The 22,834-nt window shown below is 39.7% G+C and overlaps 1 protein-coding gene and 1 long non-coding RNA gene across 2 annotated transcripts in view; one reads left to right on the top strand and one right to left on the bottom strand.

Moving 5' to 3' along the window:
- LOC104943207 (TATA-binding protein-associated factor 172-like) overlaps positions 1-5,198 on the bottom strand; it is a gene marked incomplete at its 3' end in the record, with an annotated part of 9,018 nt that extends 3,820 nt beyond the window's left edge. Inside the window, exons 1-4 of the mRNA XM_010768544.1 lie at positions 4,734-5,198; positions 3,386-3,509; positions 2,822-2,936; positions 2,182-2,325 (exon numbers count right to left, since the gene is read on the bottom strand). Coding sequence (XP_010766846.1) covers positions 2,182-2,325; positions 2,822-2,936; positions 3,386-3,509; positions 4,734-4,747 — 397 coding nt within the window. The remainder of the gene's footprint in view (positions 1-2,181; positions 2,326-2,821; positions 2,937-3,385; positions 3,510-4,733) is intronic.
- A 5,439-nt stretch (positions 5,199-10,637) lies between these two features.
- LOC104943199 (uncharacterized) lies at positions 10,638-21,032 on the top strand. Its single transcript, XR_798091.1, has 3 exons — positions 10,638-10,723; positions 13,700-13,875; positions 20,843-21,032. It is a non-coding gene; the product is annotated as an uncharacterized lncRNA (long non-coding RNA).
- Positions 21,033-22,834: the final 1,802 nt, after the last annotated feature.

Consider the following 22,834-nt stretch of genomic DNA (forward strand, 5'->3'; position numbering starts at 1 on the left):
GTCGCGGTGCCGAAGGGTGTCTACTTTATAAACATATATAGAGTCACTACCGTTAATCGCGAAAGCCGCGGGGGGCGAAAAATTGCGACCTAACCCACTGACACATTAAGCCCTCTTCGCTTCTCAAAAGCAAAACCCCCCCCCTAGGCAGTCAGGCAGGCAGGCTGGCCTGCCTGCCTGCCTGTTGAAGGGTGAAGTTTTTTCTTCTTCTTTGATCTAGCGTTTTATATATTTGTTTCCCTCACGGCCAAAGGACCGGTTCTGTCCAGTACTTGTGTTGTGCTCGCGTGGTATGCAGAAGTGCACCAAATAAGAGCAGGATTTCCTCATTGCCTCTCGTGCTTCGGCGAGGTTCGAGAAGTTTATACGTCTGGGTATTCTCGGCATGTCGTACGGCGTCACAAACGCACCGAACACGAAATCAAAATTCCGTGTCACCGCTAGCCAACAAATCGTAGGACAATCGGCATGATTACGATTGCTTAATTTCTGAAAAAATGTTGGTCGCACCTTCTCTGAGAGAGGACTCTCGATTTGATTGCGAGTCGAGTCACTCCAATATCGTGTGGACTTACTGTTAATATCAATAATTACTTGTATCTTCTGAGTTAATATTGTGCCATTTTATGATATACTGTCATTGTTTTTTTTCTAACAATTTTTATTGTCTTATCTCAAACTTTCCACTTTCACCTTACATTTTATAGGGTTTTTCTTTTTAGACGTAACAGTCTCCATTAATGCGACAAAAAAAGACGAAGCTTATAAGAGAGAAAAAATTGGTATGACCAACGTATGACTTATAATTACAGTATCGTAAATTTACATAAGTAACGAAGCCCTACAATTGCTTCGTAAGGTAGCCTTATATTGTACCAAAGACTTTTGCTTATGGCATGGGGTGGGAAATTATTGAACGAAAATAATAACTAATAGATACATGGTACTTTATAACAATATGGAGTACCGTCAATCTCGCACACATTACCTAAAGACACATGCTCAGACTAATTTGTCCTAAAATTGTGTAAAAATTACACCCACAGAATATTAGAGATTTCATCACATATAACTTTTATTGTTTTTGTAATTTTTTTCATGGGTTGACAAGAACTTAAGGAAAAGCTATCGTAAACAGTGGGTCGAAGGGATTGACGGGTTTTATTGGTAATTAGTGTGAGGAGTGGTGTACGATGGTACCATGACCAAGACTGTAGGTCAAAAAGAAAAGAGTCGAATCTACCTGGGATTCTCGGCCAGTGGACGGGCGGTCTCTTTCGAGGAGTCTTCTTAACCCATACCTGTACCCGCCGTTAACCGTACTCTGGTGTCTCCTCGGACAAGTTGGCTGCTCCTGGAGCTGCTGTCGCCGGTCGGGTCACTCGGTCTCGCGTTCCTTCGTTTTGGTGCGACCTAGGTTCGGGCAGTGTTGGTACACCCACAAGAGTTAAGTTGTAAATTATCTGAATGCAGTTGCGTGTTATCGAATTGTCGTAACAAATTTTAGTTTCAGGGGTCCAGGAGGTGTACGTTGTACGTTTTATCTTTATTTTATCTCTTCTTTACCATTTGAATATGTACAGTTCCAAAGGGGATCCTACCTCAGTATCGTCGCCCGATTCCGTGCACCCAGGATCGTTATTACACTCACGCGCTCGCGGCCTTAAATTACACACGTGGACGCTTCACGCGGGGTGGTTAAACAAAGATACAAGACGGTCGATGTTCTTTCTGAGAACTCCGGATCAGGGTCCGGCCAAGATCAAGATCTCATTCTGTATCTCATTTTGAGTTTTACCAAGTTTACATAAGTCTTTTAAATACTTTGTACAACTTAACTCTCCACACCTGCAGAGGTAGGGATCCCGCCAGGCCCCATCAGTTATCTGCCTCGGCCCGCGGCAGATAACTGGATGGCCTACCTGCCTGTCAGCCTTCCATCTCGTGTACAAACTTATCTCTTGCTCTCATTGGTTCGTGTGTGTTGGAGGAGGGGCTCTGTAAGGAAGTCTGTTTTTTTCGGTTGTGTACTTTCAAATTCTAGCGCACTTGAGCTGGTTTGTGTGAGGCTGTCCAGTGGCCTTTATCTTGTATTAACGGTTCAAATTAGTCACACTTTTCCTTTCCACAGTGTGGAGGTCGTTCAAATTAAAAAACAAGCAATGATGAATTACTACAAACCATTTTTGTCATCCTGCAGCTCAAACTCCGCCCCCGCAGATCCCAGCAGAGACGCTCCGTGTTTGAGGAGGCGGGAGATGTCAAAGTGGTAGAAACTCAAGCGGTCACAAGAGGAGTCCTCCGGAGACAAGTCTTCACAAGACTCTACAAGAGAGATAGAAAAAAAGTATCAAACACTGCACCTTTCTCAATTTTACATCTTAAAACCTCTTAAGCCCCACGGACCCGGTTCCGGGGCCGAAATTGCGGCATTTGCAGGAAACAACGTCTCAGGAACCTTAATATTTAATAAACTATGAATATTTTATATCCATATAACGGGGAAAAACTCATTTAACTGATCTTTTTTTCTTTTTCTTCAAAAAAAAAAAAAAACGAAAAATGCTTACACTGACCCTCTGAATTACCCCCGAGCAAAAAATGCTAACCTATTACTGACAAAGAAATGCTACGTTAATATTTGTGAGTCAGTTATTCCTGTAACATCTTTTAACTATCAGGTTAAAAAATCAATAAAAATCACACAACTGATTAATGGATCACATGTATTGTAACTGAACCAAAGGTAAACAATAGTGCATGCAGTGTTTGGTTAAGAACACATGCCTCAGATATACTGAAATTCAACCAAAAAGATCACCTTCTTTGGGCCTTGGCGCCGGGTCCCACTCAGGAATATTCTTCACAATGGCCTCTACAGCTTGGCCTGCTGCTATTCGGGTGTCCCAATTAGGACTCCTTAGGTAGATCAAGACCTGAACGTTGACAGATAATACATTTAATTTGTTTAATGCTTTTGGGGAGTTCCCTTCCCTGTAGTGTGTTCGATAGTTGTCTGCATGTAAATGGTCTGCAAAGGCTTAAATCTCTGTGTAACCTCCAAAGGGAGTTTCTCTGAGAGAAGACAAGAGGTATGTATTAGAAAAATGAAGAGCTTTTAGAACATGAAAGCATGGAAAAATGTCACAGTAGAGGCACTACATACTAATATGAACCGAAAAATGAGCATAGTATGTCCTCTTCAACTAAAAATGTATTTATAATTAGAATCACAGATGGCTCATTGACCTACTAGCAACAATGACACTGTTATACATGATCAGAATTTCCCATATGTCACCTAAGGAAGAGGAAAATATAGCCAGGTTGAAATGATGTTATGAATGCTCATGAAAGACAGTTTGGAAACAGTTATCAAACACACCTTTAGCAGAAGGCTATTGAGTTCCTGTGGATGGAGTTTGACCACTTCTCCAAGCTGCTGGGCGGCTGCTTTCCTGGTTACTGGTGTTGTTCCGGTGTCAAGCAGTATAAACAAACGATCAAGTCTAAAGACAGGTCACATTAAATAAATAGGGTCAACTGACACATTAAGACAGTGGAAATCACTTGAACAAAATGCTGGCTTCTTTATTTACCAGGACCATCTTTAGGTTGTTAACATGAACACAATCAATTATCTACATTTTTGTGTACACTGATCTGACATTTTTTCATTCTGCTAAAATTAATTAAATGGAATTTAAAACATTTAATCATATTTTCATCATGACACTTATTATTATATATTAAGATAATAACATTTAAGATATAATTTTATTGATCCAAGTTTGGGAAATTATTTTTTCACAGCAGAATGTAGAAAAAGCATTTCACATTAATTAAAAATAAACAAACAAAAGAGAACAGTGCATATGTGCAGATCAACAGTGAAATATGTATACCTAGAGTATCTCTATTCAATATAAAATACTAATATACAGGTTAACAAATAGAATTGAAGTAAGTGTACTATTATTATTAGTACTATTATTATTAAAACCATTATCTAGCAGTCATTGTTTAGCTTTCGACCAAGATAACCTGTGTAATTAACCTGATGTTTACCGAGATCATTATCAGTCTATTAATAAAGTGGATTAGAGTAGCACTAATACTTAAACTAAACCACAGGAGTCTGCTTTGCTATGCAAAGAGGACGACAGACACCACGTGGAATCACCATAAGAATAACAGCAGAAAAACACCTGCCAATCAAAACAAAGTTACAATAAGTTTATCAAGCATGTTTAGAGAGATTAAAGATGTCCCTAATTTTATCATGCTGCAAACACATGCATTTTGACACGCTTTTAGCGTTAAAATGGGAACTTTAATACTAAACGTTTCCATGATCAGAATACCAACAATACAACTATGCACAAGAAGCCAGTGGAAATTGGATTTTGTTGACCCATTTCCCGATAATGCTTATGTTAGTTAATCCTTAACGTGTGTCAGTACAGGATGTGCATTTCCAAATTTTGAAATAATTCTACCGGCATTTTGGCACCGGCAGTAAGCATTAATCCCAGTTAAGTGACCAGCCTGCAAACGTGTACCACGAATATTTACTACACTATAAGTTACACTGTGTTAGCTTTGATGGCTAGTCGGCCGTCGCCATGCCATTCTTTGACAAATTAAAAGCTAGCCTATATTAGCAGGGTAGCCAGCTAATTGGTGAGGAAAGTCGGATAGATAAAACTAGAGTCCGCATAAGATATTCTTACCTTGATACAGCCATGGTCCGTTATGGTATGGCCTTTCACGTCCCACATTCAACAGGCAACCAGTAGTTTAAAACGTTTCCTTTTCTGCTGTTTAACGTTTCCAACGCGGCGGATAATGGTAACGTTGTTAGCTGGATGAAGTCATAAGCTAGTTAGCCGCTACGGCTAGCTAGCTGAGGCCCAGGCTGTGTGCTTCTGACCGCCCAACTCTGTCTGCCGAGCGGAGAGAGTTCACCACCGATTCATGGCTTCAAAGTTGTCCCTGCTGTATCTTCACTATCTTCTCCCAGAAAATATCGACAATTACCATACGCATATCAATCTATAGCTTAAGTTACCCTTCAGAACTCTTCGAGGATAAATATCTTAACCTAATAAGGTGTAAAGAGTTATTTTGTAGCAAGCCGAGGGCTACCCAGAAGACTGTTTTTATATGAGGAGCCATCTTGCATTTATTCCTTCCTCCATAGCAGGCGGCGGCTGATTGGCTAGAAGCAATGAGGAGAGCCAATCAAATTGCACGTTAAAAGAGGAAACGAATGGAAAGAAATGAAGTTTAAAGGGATAGTTCACTTTCAATTCATACTGAATAGATACAATTGCTGCATCCCACGTGGCTTCAGTTTATCTCCAAAACGTACAAATATAAAACTCCAATTTAAGTTATACAAATGTAATGTCTAAATGTAAGATTCATTGTTGAAACCTATAGGTGGATCTAGTTTATCTTCAAAACAAATACAATTTACTAATTTGCGTGTGATCTTCAATGTACACTGTACATTTGCACCAACCAGTTTTTTGTTTTTTTTAACATTCGTCAAACTCACATTTTAGCTTACATGTTGTTACATTTGAAGAAATAAATGTTTGTGCATTTACAACTTACATCTTATTATTTGCTGACATTGCTTTCAGTCACGGTTGCAACAGAACCGTGTGCTCTGTCCACTGTTATGCGGATGATATATATGTTATACTCCCCCAGGAGATTTTTTGAAATACTAACATAAAATACACATTCTGGTACACTCTTGAGAAGAAAAAAAAAATCTATCACTACACGACATATTTAAAAAAAAAAATGAATTCCATTTTAGTTTTTTGTTACTTTGTTCTGTGCTCACTTTAACATACTTGTTCATAGTGGGGCTAAGTTGGGGCTAAGCCATTTCTTGGTATGGCTGTAGCCTACCCCAGCCATACCCTGGAGCCGCTGTCGGTACCAGATGTGTTCGGGGTACCATATGTGTTCGGGGTCCATCTCTTACCAGTGACGTCACGACGTAATGACGTCAATGACGTCACGCATTGTGATTGGCTGTACGGTAATTTACCCACGCTGTCTAGGGTTTTTTTGATCATTACATTACATTGCATTTAGCTGACGCTTAAGTGCATTCGACCAACAAGATAAAAACTTGAAGAAATACAATAAAACTTGAAGAAAAACAAAGACGAATGAGGAGAAGAACAAGAGAAATTGAAGGTAAGAAGTATATAACGTAATATGGTAGGTAATATGTAATATGTTCAGTGCCGTTGGTACGTTAGTTCAAACAGTAACAACGGACTATTTTTCTTAGCGTATGCAGGTCAATTTAAATCAATAAATACAACTATTTCACATGTACAATATTTTCTTAGCCCTAATACTTAATACTACTTATTTCGTTTTGATTGTTATATTTGATTATATTATATATTATCAATAAATTATATATTATATATCAATATGATATACTTTTCTATATAATAGATTATCAAAAAAAGTATTTATTAAGTAAGGGATAATGTGCAGCAATCACAATCAAGTCCACAATCGAATCCATAAAGACAAAGTAAATCTGTTTACAGTTGTTTCATATGGATGTTGAGAGGTATCCATATATCTCTTCATTTTGCTCTCAAAGTGCACCAGATTGATGCATTTAACTTCAATATTTTAAAAAAATCACTCCAAAGGGAGTGCTTGTTCTTCCTTCTGTCTGTCTGTATCTGTGTATTCTCATGTTCCGATTAACCCAGCCAAATTTTTCTTCTTTTGTGTCTATATCGACGCCGGGATCTTGAGTCGAGGCTGATCCTCTTGCTGTGGTCCCGCATCCTGGATCCTCTATCCTGAGTTCTGGATTAAGTCGTGGACTTCGGGTCATGGCTGAACCTGTCTCTGCGGTCCTGCCTGGGTCTCGTCGTGCTGCCTCCCTGAAGGCTCCCACAGGATTGTTGACATCTTCGTGGATTCATCCTCTTATTATAGACACATGCATTTCCTAACATTCGGTCTACCTATGTTGTAAAATGTATTATCTCTTCGATTTACACACGGCATCTATTGCACGTCTGTCCGTCCTGGGAGAGGGATCCCGCCAGGTTTCTCCCATTTTTCCCTTTAAACTGTGGGTTTTCTCTGGAAGTTTTTCCTTGTACGATGTGAGGGTCTAAGGACAGAGGGTGTCGTTTTCTTCTCATACTGATATTCTGAACAAACTGCTGTTGTATTAGCTGTAAAATGTCTTTACTGTAGGGTATTTTTATTATTTGTACAGCACTTTGGCTCGACCAAAAATCGTTTATAAATGTGCTATATAAATAAAACTTGATTTGATTGATTTGATTTGAAAGGGTGTGCGCCAAGGTTCCATATTAGGACCAATAATTTCACCATATATGTAAATAATCTCTAAGAATTTTTCAAATGCTGCTTTCCATTTTTATGCAGATGATACTGTTATTTATTGTTCATCCTCTTCTATAGAGCAAAGTCTTGATTTCCTCCAGTCTGCCTTTGATGTTATTCAATCCCATTTATCTCAACTCAAGTTAATATTAAATGCAGACAACTCCAAACTCATGATATTCTCAAATGGCAAAAAGTTAACTTCTTTTCTCCCCAACATTTGTACTGTTCAAGGGACTGACATTGACATTGAAAGGGTCACTACATACACATATCTAGGTTTTATTATTGATCAGAACTTATCTTTCAAGTCACACACTGAAAATGTTGTTTTAAAATTAGGTTTCTCCTTTCAGACAAGGAAACATTTGATCTCTGCAACGTTTTTACCAGTATTGGATTCTGGTGATCTGCTTTACATGAATGCCTCTGACCAGTGCCTAAAGAGTTTGGATACTGTGTACCATTGTGCATTATGTTTTATTACATAATATATATATATATAATATATATATATGTGAGTTTGGAATAAATATGCACTTTATGAAAATTATTAGTTGGTTACTGTTAGTAAAAAAACAGTAAGGTTAATACTGGATGTTTGTGTTACACTTGGATATGTTTTCTGTAACCTTTGTAACATAATTAATTCTCCAGTTTATGCATTTGAGTGACTTGCAGTTAATGCTCGACATTCAATTCAAAACCTTTATTTATCCAGGTAAAATCCCATTGAGATCAATGATCTATTTTTCAAGGGAGACCTGCAGCAGTAGGTTCCACATGAAGACATAAAAACATAAACAACAGAACAACAAAAGGACATCATACAGCAAAAAATTACAGGGATTACAATTTACATATCTATCCACATGTACAGGTACCAACAGCATCTGACTGTGGAGCATCCAACCGAGCTTTAAAAACATGTAGTGGTACCAGCTTGGTAATTTTACATTCTTTTTGCAGACTGTTCCAAGTTAGTGGAGCTGCACATCTAAAAGCTTTCTTCCCCTAAGACAGTCCTAGCACTTGGCACATTTAATAAAACCACAGCATGAGATCTCAGGCAATAAGTACTTTCAATTTGCGAGAGATCAGGGAGCAGATATAAGATGGTACTTTATCCAACATGGCTTTGTAAATGAAAAATGTACCAGTGACTGAGCCTCAGTACAGTAAGTGATGGCAAAACCGCCTTGGTTTACAGTTGTACAGTGATGCGTAAGTGCTTTACAGTTTGTCACAAATCAGTGCACTGTGATAGTAAAACCTTAATTGTGGTGTAATTATATATCCAAAGCAGTCAGAAGTCAAGAAATTCATTAGTGATGCTTAACCCACTTCAGAAGACAGCCCATCAAAATGAACACATTGGGACCTTTCACAGAGAGCGTTATTTCTCTTCTACCATATAAATAACGGACAAAGTAAGAATGAAGTGTTAGGGCTATGTTTAAATGTTCGGAATTTGACCGTGTGATGATGGTTCTTGGAGTTGCCGTACAGCCAATGGCGTAAAGCCTTGCTCCGTTTCTTCATGTTTTTTAACCCTGTTTTTTCACAAACATTTTTCAACACGCTAGGGCATAGAAATAATTAATTCGGTTCGTCATGATCTGTAGATGTGATTTGCCCCCGAGCACCCCTGGGTAAATTACCGTACAGCCAATCACAATGCGTACAATCGTGGACGTCATTGGTAAAGACGGCCCCCGAACACATATGGTACCGCCGAACACATCTGGTACCGACACCGCGCGCTCTGTTCGAGCATCACAATAGTTCATAGATAAAAATCCCTCGTCCGGAGCAGTGGTATATGCTCTGATTGGCTGTCGGCCCGCCAGACGACCAACCTTCACGTTTCTAATCCGAACATTGATGCATGGCTTAGCACATGATTGGTACTTTTCACATTCCAATATATGCTGAATAACTAGCCTCTCTGAAACGGTCCTCATATGTCTCTTTTGATGCACTGTCTTCATGTAACACATCTTAAACGCTGTATCAATACTCTAAAAAATACATCTCTCTCACAACAAACAACGGNTGTTTGTGTTTACTATATGTTGTGTGCCCTCCTGACTTCACTCTCTCTTCTTCCCGGACTGCAACCGGACAACATGTCCTTTCCAGCTCTTAAATAAAGTACCCTTTTACACCATCATTGCACCGCCTCTGACTCCCTATCTCTCGGCACTACAGTATATAAAATAAGTTAAGAAATCCTTCCAATGTGAACTATAGGTCAGTACAAAATAAAAAAACACAGTTTGAAAGCGGAGTGATTAGTCAAATATGCATAAATAAAAAGAAACAATGCAGACTAGGTAAGATAAAGATAGGAGAGAGGAGTTTATCAATGATTTGTTATTGGTTGTGAGCATATTCTAATGGTTTTTTGATTATTGAAATAGCTATACAGTTCTGTTTCATATGAGTTGAGAGCTGTATCCATAAATCTCTTAATTTGTGCACCAGATGGATGCATTCAACTTCAATTTAAAGAAACAAATTTTCCCGGGGGTGCATGCCCCCGGACCCCCCTAGAGGATTTGAGGTCACCACAAATAAAACAGGCTCACATGGATAGGATACTAGATAAGTGTGCACACTCATTATATACACTACGCATTTTTCTTGGATTTGTTAGCACTATAGTCCCTAATATATTTGTAGAAAGGCAGGAAATGGAATTAAATTGAGAAAATGTTTCATTGTGGAGGACCCCGTTTTGTGTGTCCCCCACTTCTCAAACCAAAGTTACACCCTTGCGTTCAGGAGAAAACAGAACATTAGGTCAACCATCCCAACCCCATCCCTGCGTAAACTATATGAATGCAATGGAAAAAAGAAAGTAAAATCAAACAAAACATGGATGTAGATGGCATGGCATTATTAATGATGACAGGCTTTAAAATATATGAGTTTTAAGAAGTGATGTATCAGTGACACGCTGCTGGGTATACTATCTGCCATGGAGCAATACGTACAATATTTAAATATAGTAAAGTGTGAGTACAGAGTAGATAAAAAACACTGAAGTAAAATACATGTATCCCAAATGTGACCTTTCATTTGATTCTACTGCACTCACTGACCCAGAGCCCTATAATATAAATCTATACGGCGCTGCACTGACCCTCTCGCGCGCTTTTGGACTACAAACTCCCTCAGTGTTATGTGTAGTCCAACCTCATTGGTCCATGAATTGACCACCACAGCCAATCAGATCCCTCCTTCCAACATGCAAAAAAACCTGAAGTTGTTGTCCTATTTCCTCGACTGGTAACGTCTGAGTGCGGTGAGTAATGTTGCATTTATTTGACTTATTTGTACACAAATGCTACTGTTTCGGTGAGATATTTCTCATTGATATTCATGTTATGGAGTTTCTCGACGGGGGGAGACAGCTAATGGTAACTTTAAGTCTGTCGCCGCCATTACACCACCGAAGAAGCGTATCCCGCCCTCCTTCTTCGTGTCTTTTCTTCTTCTTCTCCTTCTACCAGAAACTAGGCACCACTGGTCCAAGTGGCAAAAAGAGGTTTAGACACCGGCTAATGTAGCTACAGCTCCCCGCTATAAATACATGTTCTCACGGTTGTTTGATTAGCTTCCGATATAGCAAGAGAGCTAGCTAACCACGCCGGGGCAACGCTAGCCATTTTGCTCGAAAAATGGCCAGCGTTGCATGTTAGCAACACAGTAACTGGTCAAAGGTAACACAGTATGCTAGCTGGATGCTAAGGTGCTAGCTCGGGTCAGACAAGCTAAACTGTCAAATGAGCTAACATGAGGCTTTATTATTGGCCTGCGATTGCATCAACTAGGAGTTATTGGTATTTAGCTGGTTTTACGTGTCCCCTTGTGAGTCAATATCGCACTGACATTGACCCTGTAACCCTCACAGCTACCTAAACATTGAATGTCATGTAACCATAGACATGCAACTCACATACATGGCACATGTTAAGTACACCTGTCTCATGAATAAATGCAGAATGTAACAAAAACAACTGTTATTCCAGAATGCTAAATTCTTATTTAAGTGTTTTGTATATTTCACATTATTAATCAAAATCTACAAAGTCACTAAATATGTTTATATAAATGTACTGTAGTAAAAGTACACTATTAACCTCTGAATTGTAGTGGGGTAGAAGTACAAAGTAGCAACCATTTTAAATACTTAAGTAAAGTACAAGTCCCTCAAAATTGTAGTTAAGTACAGTGCTTGAGTAAATACACTTAATTAATTTTGACCAATGGTGTATAGGTCCCTTTTTGGGTCAATATTGGACTGACATTGACCCTGTAACACTCACAGCTGCCTAAACATTGCATGTCATGTAACCAACATTCATGGCACATGTTAAGTACACCTAATGATTACATGAAAATAAAATAAAAAGGAACTGATGTTTGCAGGTAAATGTGTTAAAAGCAGAAGTAAATCACTTAAAATCTGGGTCTTTACGAGATGTATGAGGCTGTGGCTCAGTAGTGTGCTGGACTTCGAATCAGGGGATAGCAAGTTCAAACCCCACTGTAGCCAGCATGTCGTTGTGTCCCTGGGCAAGACACTTCACCCCAAATTGCTCCTGTGGGGATTGTCCACAGTACTGAATGTATGTAAGTCGCTTTGGATAAAAGTGTCTAACAAATTACATGTAATGTAATAATGTAACGTAGCCGTCTTGCAAAAACTGAGTGGTATAAATCTGACCATTCAACCTGACATTAAAGATTTTGCCAAAGGTAGAAGAAGAACTCAGATATAGATATTGTTGGTGTAAAGAAGTACAAGTACATCCTGAAAATGCCACAAATAAAAATGTGAAAGATCAAAATCTCTCAGTTGTAACACATTCAGTCAGTCTACTCACTTTCTTCTAAATCATATTGGAGATACAAAGGCACAACAAATATAACTTATCTGACCAATCAACCTGACATTATAGATTCAGCTGTGAAGAAAAAAGCACCTACTACTAGACTGTCTTCCCAACAGGGGGTATTGAGGCACTATTACAACATTTAATGGTTTGAATTATTGTTTATCTTCAATATTTTCTTCATGCATAAACAAGACACACAAAATCAACATTCCAACAGGGGGTATTTAGCACTAACACGTTTTGCCACTGTAGCAAATACCTGATCATTTGTTATAGATCCACATTGTTGTTCATAAAACTGTGGAAAACGTTTCAGTGAGCCAAAATATTGCATTTAACGAGATGAAACTTCAAGTTAAAATTACTATTTCAATGATTTAATCCTAAAAATACTGTCCTGCTGCTTCAAAAACTCACTTAATCACTGAACCTGCCTCTGAAACCCTTCCCCAACAAAGGCAATAAAACCCCCTATTTGATTCTTAGTTTTTCTAAAACTTTTTTAGGCGATTACTTATTTTAGACAAGGTTCCTTTTTTATCTGTAATCCCTTTTTTAAAGATGTCAGTCGGAACACATGAGATGTCACCGGCACACTGGGGAAGTTACAAAGCATTGACAGCCAGACTAACATCGCACTGATCTTCTCTTGTCATGGGATTTGTCGGCAATAACAAAATGCAAAATATTGCCAGCGGCCTTATCCTTTTAAGTCATAGCCTTGTCTGTCAATTAAAATGATCAGCAAAGGTGTGTCACTTTGGTGTCTATCAAAGCTATTGATATGTTGGTCTTTCGAGGGGTTCTCTGATTAATATGGTTCTTTTTTCAAAGGAGAGCTTTGCAGCTGCAGTCACAGGTCTGATTGGTATCCAGAGAGTTGGACGGATTGCAGAGATTGTGTTTGATTATAGCTACTTTCAGCAGCAGCATGTGCTAGACTGCACTTCCAGTGGGTCCAATTACAGCACATATCTAATTGATGTTGGAGCTAAATGTCTGTTCAGTCCACGAATTGGCAGGAAAAGAGAGACTTGGCGAGGTCTCCACCTGATCCGCAACCTGCATGGTCAAAATAACAATTAGCTCCGGCTCAGGCACGGTGAGTCATCCTGGCAACCCGGGGTTCGCCTCCTGCCGCTGTGTCCAAGCTGTTGTCTTGATAATATATGCAGGCACTTCTTTTCATCAGGAGAGGGCAATGTTCACAACCTAACTTAATATAATGCAATGGTTGGAAGGCATCTGTATAAGGCTCACGTTCTGATATTAATTTCTATATTCTAAGCATGGTGGGTTTTGTGAACTGTTTCCCCTTTTAACTAAATCAGTTTTGCATTGCACTGTTTTTAATTTAATTTATTCTCTTTCCCTGGCAGCCATGGAAGCTCTGGAGGCCATGGAGAGCTCGTCGGTGTACATGTGCTTCCCGTGCTACCAGGAGTTCAACACCCTGGAAGAAGTGCTTCAGCACCAGTTGACATGCACTGCTGAGGATGAGCATCAGGAAACATCTGCGACCACTCCTATCACTGTTCCCCTGCTGCAGAACCAGGTAAATACTCACTCATCATCTTGATTCTAGCTGGCAGACGAACCTAAGAACACCAATTTAACACCAATTCAGGTGTGGCCTGACACAAGCAGCGTGATCACATAAAAGCCTTTGAATGAGATCTGTGCAGTGACATTGAAGCGACAAATATAACTTTAGTAATAAATTCACAATGTTCTGCTACTCATCATAGCAATAGTGACCTTGATCAGAGCACTTAACATTGAGTTGTTTGCGATAATTTACTGACTGACTCATCTCAAGGGGTTGCTGCGTATTAAAATCTGATTTAGGTGCACGTTGACGTCATAAAGTCAGTCATAAAAATAACCAATAGGTGTCTTTTGGAATAGAAAGCGATAGTGTTTATTGGGGGATGAAAATTAGCTATAATATTTGCAAGTTTATTCGGTTTATGCAGAAGTCTTTCTACAATCATCCTGCAATAAATCCTACACTCACGAAGGATATAGAGCAGGGGTGTCAAACTCCTTTTAATGTATGGGTCACATACAGCCCAATTTGATATCAAGTAATAAAACCAATGCGTGATAACTTGTACAGAACAAAATGTATAATAACAACTCTCTTTTTTTTGGTGAAAAGATGTACAAGAACATCCTGAAAATGTCACAAATAAGGATCAGTAAAATCCAAATCAATCAAATGTAGTCAGACTACTCACTGTCAAACTCAACAACAATATAGTATTTGATGTTGTTATCATTCAAACGCTTGTTAAGATCTCAAAATGTTTTTAAATCTGCATATATTTCCACCCCCGGTAGTAATGCTTGCATCAGCTCTGCTCCAACTAAAGTGTAAGATATTGGGACATCAGGTTAAGTTATCCCCTGCCTTACGAACCTTTTATAAATCAAACAGTTTGGCAGTGCCTTAACTGTGCACCGATATAGTTTGGTCTGATTTAGTGTTGGAGCTTTAGGGTTCAGAGGTTTAGCGTTTAGTATGTGTAGATCCTGACATTATGATGAAAGGGTTGGGCTTCTATCCACCTTTTTTGTTTTATTGTCAATGGAAAGCATACATGACGGGGGGTCCGCGGGGTCTTAAAAAGTATTAAAAGTTGATAAATTAATTTAGCAACAATTAAGGCTATTGAAAAGTATTAAACTGCATTTTCCAAGGTATTACATTTTGTAGCTTGTTTTCAATAAGTATATCAATTGTCCAAAGAGGTTGTATTCTACAGTCTGCCTGAATGTAATCATTGCGTAGGTGTGTAGTGTGATTCTGTGTAGTTTATTTATGGCATCCCGTTGGGTTTGACGTCATCTGAACAGGACATCGCACGCTCACTGCTTGATAGCGCGCGAAGGTCCGTTTACGCCGGTCTACAGGGGACAGTTGAACAAGCGGTCATTTTGAGGCTGTAGTAGAATGCAGATGTCATATCGCTCTAGCGAATTATTGGTCATTCCTCTCCAGAGTGGACTGTGTGGTCATTCCTCTAGTGATGTTTGTCTCATTCCTGTCTGTGGAGGTTGATGAGCGAAGGTCACATTCACTACTGCAGTGACCTGCCTTCGTCGATTTCGGAACTTCTAATAGTGCGATGCATTCCTCTGTGATGTGGATTCGAATCGCGACTGTAGAGATGCTATGTATCTTCCTTTTCCACAATCTCAGTGGGCAAGCGTTACCTTTCGGAACAACAACAAGGCTCTCAGGTGATGTGGTCATCGCTCTAGTTCGTCAGTTGTATTTCTACGACGATTGGATGCAGTCATTCTCATGATGTGTACTATTCGCCTTAGGGTAGCGACTGATGTAGAAGACCGTGGGCTATCTTGTCCACTCACGACATAAGATTATGTGGGGAGTCTTTGGAGAACCACAGAGCATAGTATCAGTTTTTCCCTATAACATTGAGACTCACGGACTACCAAGACAGGAGACGCCGCTACAAGATCGGGACGCTTCCAGACGGGAGAACTAAGGAGGGAAGTCCATGGTCATTGATAATACGTTATACGGCTGTTGCGGAAGTTACAGAGAGTGTACCCCGCTCTGAGAGCCCTTCCTTTGTTCTAATGTGTTGCGACTGGTGGAGGCATGGTCTTTCCTCTCAAGTGCTTACAGGCGTAGAAACAGACCTGTGTTGCCTGTACGACTGACGTCACCCAACTTGGACCGACTGGTTGTGGGGCTGGAATGGGATCGTGCCTTTGCATCTGCCGTGTTGCTGGCGGAGGTGCCTCTGTGGTGTATGTTCAGATGTTCTCTATTGAAACCGCACCCCAGGGGCGTGTTGTTGCGTACTGTATAGGTCCCAGAAAAATTTTACCAAAGGTCGATAAGTGTTTGAGTCCCGGACGAACGCTAATGGTCGTGTTCTCACTCCGTAATTTCTTAGTGCTGGTTTCATGCTAGATATCGTCGGGTCTTGGTTTCTTATTTTAAGAGCGGCATTATTATTGGGTTTGTTTTACCAGGATGAAGAATAACTCGAGGTGTCTCTCCACTCCTGTTTGGTAAAGTATCAATGTGTGACAATACTTTGGGGAATTTCAAACACGGGGGAGCAGTGCGTCGAAGAACGCTTGTGATATATGTAAATCAGTATGGAGAGGCCAAGGGTACTGATTATTGTCTGCGGTTGCTAATGCAGCAGAGTGCTTGCGAGCGTTGTAATATCTGCTGTTATCTGTTACCTTGATTGTTGAACAGCGATTTGTCTATGTAGTGATAGCATTGTACTAAATACTCGTCCCCTACGTCACAGTAGTCGAAGTTAAAGTACCCAGGAGCCGGTGATCATGTCTGTATATACACAAAGCTTGCTGTTCCCGGTCCCAACATGTCAAACTTTATGATGTTATCAGTAGTATAAACATACTAATGCATATCTGATATTAAATTGTTATATTGTTACATAAAGTCTATCGAAGTCGTAAACAAACCGCGTGGGGCGTAAACCTATAATAAAGTGCTGAAAGACCAAATCTCTCAACAGTAAGAGATGAATACATTCTGCACAACTGAAGTGCACAGACTGTTCGAGTCCTCCTTGAATTCCACGAATAACTCCCGTGTTCAATCCTAAACCATTGTTATTTATAAAAAGACTAAGTTAATGTGGGGCTTCGAGACCTCAAAAAACATGTACAAAAAGATATTTTATACATAAGAAATACACTTGTTAAGAAAACATGACATTTAAAGTGTAATTCTTTAATCCAGCGACCCGCATAAAGTCCTAATACCTGTGGAGCTTGCCGGAGATAAAACTAGTGTATTAATGGTATCCTTTAAATTTATGCCGTATAAAACTCACGTTGTTTTGAGTCGTATATACCGAATATGGTAGCATCTATATACAAATTCCGCCAACAAAATCTCTCAATGTAAGCTCTCGTAATACGCACAATAATATCTTATCTGAATTAACTTCCTTCGGAACTATTCTCGAAGCGATAATATCTGTCCAACTTAAACTTACTTGAGAGAATAAGTCAGAAAGAGACTTTAACCTAGATACACGCTCACACATCAACTACTAAGACACATCAAATAAATACCGTAGGGCAACCCTAACTGCACGTAGACCTTGTCCTGTAGGCGTTGCGAAGTGCGCGTAACTATCTGCGGTTTCGAGGCAAATGCGGCCCAACGGATTTTCGTTGTAGCAATACCCCTTTCACGTTCAGACGCAGGCTTTTACAAACCTTCTATTTGTATCTACCTCTTCCCAACGTTAGATAATCTCCTAAGTAATTTATTTCACAATCGTTTTACAACTTATATCCGCTTCCTTTCCTAAATTTCTTACAACTACATGTTTGTGTTTTTCACTCTTTATAATTTATCTGGATCAAGTCTGATCAGCTAGCAGCTATTTACTCTTAAACACGACTGTTTGGGGTCTGTTCGCGTAGGGGATATAGAGATTGAAAGCTCACTGGACATTCTCTCTACGACGCTACTGTGATAAAGATATCCAACCTCTACATAGCTCCGTGGACTTCCTTCGACGGAGACGTCATATACAAGTGCAGCTGTCTGCTTTCCCGTGTGATTCGTAGCAACGGAGTCTCGTAGATCCCTCTTAATGATGCGACTTGATTCCGAGGACACCCTTTGCTGTCGGACAGGACAAGTAACTGTGTCGTGGCAAACAGTCGGCCGTATTAGAGGTGTACAGATGAGATGAAAATAGGACAAGATTAGTATTTAGTGCCGGTCTTCGTTTTACGATTGCAATACGAGATTTCGGTGTACACAGTTGGGTCGGGCCCCGGGTTTAGTCCGGGAGGCGAACCCTAAAAATTTAGGAAGCCTTGGCGGCGTCCTAGTGAAAGATACTGTAGATACATCTGTGAAGTCGCGGGTATAGGCATAGATCAGCACTGCCGGCAAAGTGCATGCATATATGCGGTTTGAGTGCATTGTGAGGAGATTCAAGTCAAGACAAGGACGAACTTTCGTTCAGGGACGGCAGGACGTCTGACAAGTTTGTTTGCGAAGTTGAACAAGGTAGACTTAGACACAAACTTTATACTTAGACTTCAACCGCACTGCAAACTTCAGCACGACCGTGACCATGAGCCGACTCAAGGGTAGAGACATCTCCGGAGCGAGTCGATTCTCGGACTCGGGTTGTACACTACTGGCCCTCCGTGGAGTTTGTAGTTCTCATATACTCTGCTGTGGGATTCATAAGAACTCTCGATCGTAAGGTCCTACGTCGTGGGTGTCTCATATATATCCTACAAAGGATAGACTTGTTGTAAGAGACCAGCAGGAAGCTGTCACTGCTCCCGTTCACACAGACGCGCAGACGCCAGAAACTCCCTCTCAATAGCATATACAACTCGAAACATAACTAACCGACGGACTCTCTGCCCATATTTATCTCATTAGATGTCACTTCTTTACCTGAGACCTTTTCGACGGCGTGCTATCTCGGTATTCTTTACTTACTTGACTTGTAACATTACAAATTACAAAGAATATCGTTAGTAACTTCGAAACAATCAAGGTCCAAATTGAGTACAGCGTTATTCAAAGTAAAGTTATTCAAGACGAATATTGTGTAACCTTGGGTCAGGGCCGGGAGGGTGATCATGGGTAAAATATGTGTAAAACCCGGGTGACACATAAACTCAAACTGGGGACGGATTCCTGGATGTCGCTCAGGGTCGTCGTGCTGTAAGTTGGTGCGGTTGAAGTCTAAGTAATAAGTTTGGTGTCTAAGATGGATCTACCTTGTTCAACTTCGCAAACAACTTGTCAGGACGGCGTCCTGAACGAAGAGTTCGTCCTGTCTTATGGTTGAATCTCGGCTACAAATGCACAAACCTCATACTGCATGTTGCGGAGGTGCTGAAGACCACAGGATAAGGTCGGTGAACGATTTGTCCCCCGCGATACGTCCTTAGGACTCAGTGGTACATTCTGGGGTAGGTATGTAAAATTCTGGAGTAGAGGTGAACTTAAGATTGGCCGAAATGGAGAGAGCGCTGTGAAATGGGAGTGTAACTGATATATTCATAAATAACAGGAAGAGGAATGAGAGGTTTGTAAGACTGCGTCTGAACGTAAAGGGGTCATTGCCTAGCAANGCAACGAAAGTAACACAAACAATTATGTTAAAGTATTATGATACTGTACTGATATTTTCCGACTTTGTTCTTTACTTTCTCCGTCTTTATATGTAGAAGATATTAAGTTTTCTCCGTCATGTTGTTTCCATAGCAACAACAACTTCCTCGCCTTCAAAATAATATATTATATCCTTTTTAGTTCCACAGAACACAAATTGGGTTATTTACATAATATGTTTACATGATTTTGTTGTGCAATAAAACAACCAGATGGACGCACGATAAAGGAAATGTTCAAATTCGGCTCTGATCGTAGCAACATCGGGACATCTTAAGCCATCTTTGGCATGCCAAAGATTTTGCCACCGCTCCCGAAGTTGCTGCCGGAGCCTGAGAAACTCCACCGGCGGTCATACGATGGCTTAAGATGCCCTCACGAATGCCTTACGAAGGGCAAAATGGACACACGAAGTCAACACGAAAATGAACCTTCACAAGGTCCTTCGGCAATGCTTTGTGATGCCAAAGATTTTGCCACCACTCCCGAAGTTGCTGCCGGAGCCTGAGAAACTCCACCGGCGGTCATACGATGGCTTAAGATGCCCTCACGAATGGCCCGATGTTGTTACGATCAGAGCCGAATTTGAACATTTCCTTAATCGTGTGTCCATCGGGTGTCAATTTCGGGACAGTGTGACAGGGGCTTTAATGGAGAGAATGATTTGTGTTGGTCATATGACAGTCTTGCATGCAATATGGTAAAATATAAACGTGCATTTTGAGGTCCAGGATGCCACATTTACATGTAATCGCACAAGTACATGCTCCAAAAGTATTGAAGGATTAGGTTTGTCCCTGACCCTCAGTGTGATAAATGAAGGCTATGACTCAGGATGTAAATCAGTTGCTTTCGCTCCTACAATATTTGAGAGGATTTCGTGGATTTTTTGCATCGTATTTAAATATTTTTTAGATAATATGTCCAGTTATTTTGATTTGATTTGATTTTTGATTTGATTTGATTTATTTTGAATGTGTAAACAATAATACAAACATTTACCATGATAATTATTATAGAATACAACATTAAGCAGTGTCAAATTGTTATACATAAATATTACTGATTCTAAAATAATCTACTTAATTACACATCCGAAAAGGGGTCTGAAGAAGGTTACACTTAAACAATCCCACCCCTTCTCCCAAAAACTAAATTATTAACATATATATATATGTTCTTTTCTTTTCTTAAAGAAATACATTTTTTGAAATCCATAAAAAATCCCGAGCTCTATTAATTAGATGCTATTTGCAGAGTTTCAAAGATGAACAATAAGACGAGTTACTGCGTTTAACTTTGACATATTTCAGTGCAACTTGAAATGTTTCTTTTCTCTCAGTGTTCCCATGGCAGCCTCTGAAAGCCCTTCAGGGGTAAAAACAGCCATCGGCTCTCGTTGGTCTCCAACACGTGTCCATAAAGCACGGTGACACGCATGACCGACAAATTGCTGCCTGAGTTGCCGACGGGAAGAAGAGCTTGAGAAAAACATCAGTCAATGCCCGCCTTCCCCCTGATGAACACTCATTGTTCTTCTCTCAGCTTCGATGAATCAGCCGGAGAAACACTTTCAAACCGGGCTTCTTTGTGGCTTCCTTGGCCCCACGAGTTATTTCAAGCATCCTGACTTCTTAGATTATCATAATGTCAGTGTACATAATGTGACATAATGAGAATGCTTTATTTACCCCGGGGGAAATGGGGTTTTGTGACAGATGTGCCATTTTACAATTAAATAAATACAAGTTTAAATGAATAAATAACTAAAAGGCCCATTCAAAAATAATAATAGAATCGTCCATTAAAAAAACAAAATAAAGATTTTTTATTTAAACATAAATTAGATTAAAAACACCAATAAACGATAAAATACAATACAAATATTTTCATAAACTTAAGAAGTTAATACAAAAACGTGTTATATATTTGTTTTAATTTAGATCATTCTATAAAAATAAACAGTTAAAGTAAAAATGTCCAAAAAAAGATACAATGAAATAGAAAAAAATATATATATTGTATGCAATGTGTACATTATATCGCTAAATATAACATTTATATCACAATATATACAGTGGAGTTTTAGTGAGTATTGATGCTGCACAGTTTAAAAGGGCTGTTGATGGGGAAGTAATCCCGCTCTAAGAGCTCGTCTCCCTTTTCTTCAGACGAGTGCTGAGATTGAGGTAACTATGATGATGAGACATGAAGAGCTCTCAAAGTGTTCCTCCACCCTGCTCTTACTGAACAAATTCACCCCTTCCTCTGATTTCCATTTCGGCCTGAAGTATGACTCATCGGCAGCACCTGCAATCCTCCTTATCAACATACTAAAAATATGCACTTCACATACTCCTTCATTAGAGGTGCTCAAATTAGGATTAGGTTATTTGGATATCACATTTAGCCCCAGGGCTGCTCTCTGAAAGCTTTAATCCATTTCTTATTTCTGAAAAGTGTAATAAGTCAGCTCCGTGGTCAAGTGTTATTTGATCCTAATAGAGGGTTTATTATTCTAAGCCTACAGGAAGTCAAAATATTCTTCTTTTCAGTCTGGTGGCTTGCTACCTGTCGTGATAATAATGTAATCTCTTTAAAACCCCCAAAAAACTGGCTCTGCATTTAAAGGTCACCTATCAGTGTCCGCTGTTTATGCATATTGGATAAAAATCGTTATTGCACCCTTTAGATTTGAGACCGACAGACATATAGAAGAACGGACCGACTGTCACTGCCCGTCCCTGAAACCCCTGTTAGTGTTTGTATGTGTTTATTTCTACTGTGTGTCTCTCATGCTATTTTTAGGCAATAGCATAGGTCTCAGAAATATACAAATATATAAAAAACATGTCTATGAAGTGTTTTGCTCAAAATACCAAACAGATCACCCATTCTAGCCATGCCTCATATCCCTCTATTTCACTTCCTCTTTCAAAAGTGTTGATTTGGGGTAAAAGCTTATAAAAATTGATAAAATAAAAAAGGTCTGAGCTCATGCGGGACCCGGCAGCTACTGTCTAAACTAAATACTGCCGTGATGAAACTCCATATCATGGTTTATCAAGGATTATCTCTGAAACAGTATGGAGCTCAAAGGCTTTCTCTCTTGCCGGTTATACCACAAGGTGAGTTCCTTTTTACTTCCTGCTTCTTCACACACATGCTCTCCAGTACAGGTTAGCTCTGAGTGTTAGCGATGCTAATGTAAACACCGACCATATTACGTCCAAAACAGTCGGGCATTGTTTCTGATAGCAACTTTCTGATAGTGCCGTGGGTCCACATTTCAGATATTACGTCATATCGGACACAAATCTGGATCAGCTCCGTT

Source organism: Notothenia coriiceps, unplaced genomic scaffold (genome assembly GCF_000735185.1).
Source record: "Notothenia coriiceps isolate Sejong01 unplaced genomic scaffold, NC01 NC01_scaffold00005787, whole genome shotgun sequence".
Classification (NCBI taxonomy): Eukaryota; Metazoa; Chordata; class Actinopteri; order Perciformes; family Nototheniidae; genus Notothenia; species Notothenia coriiceps.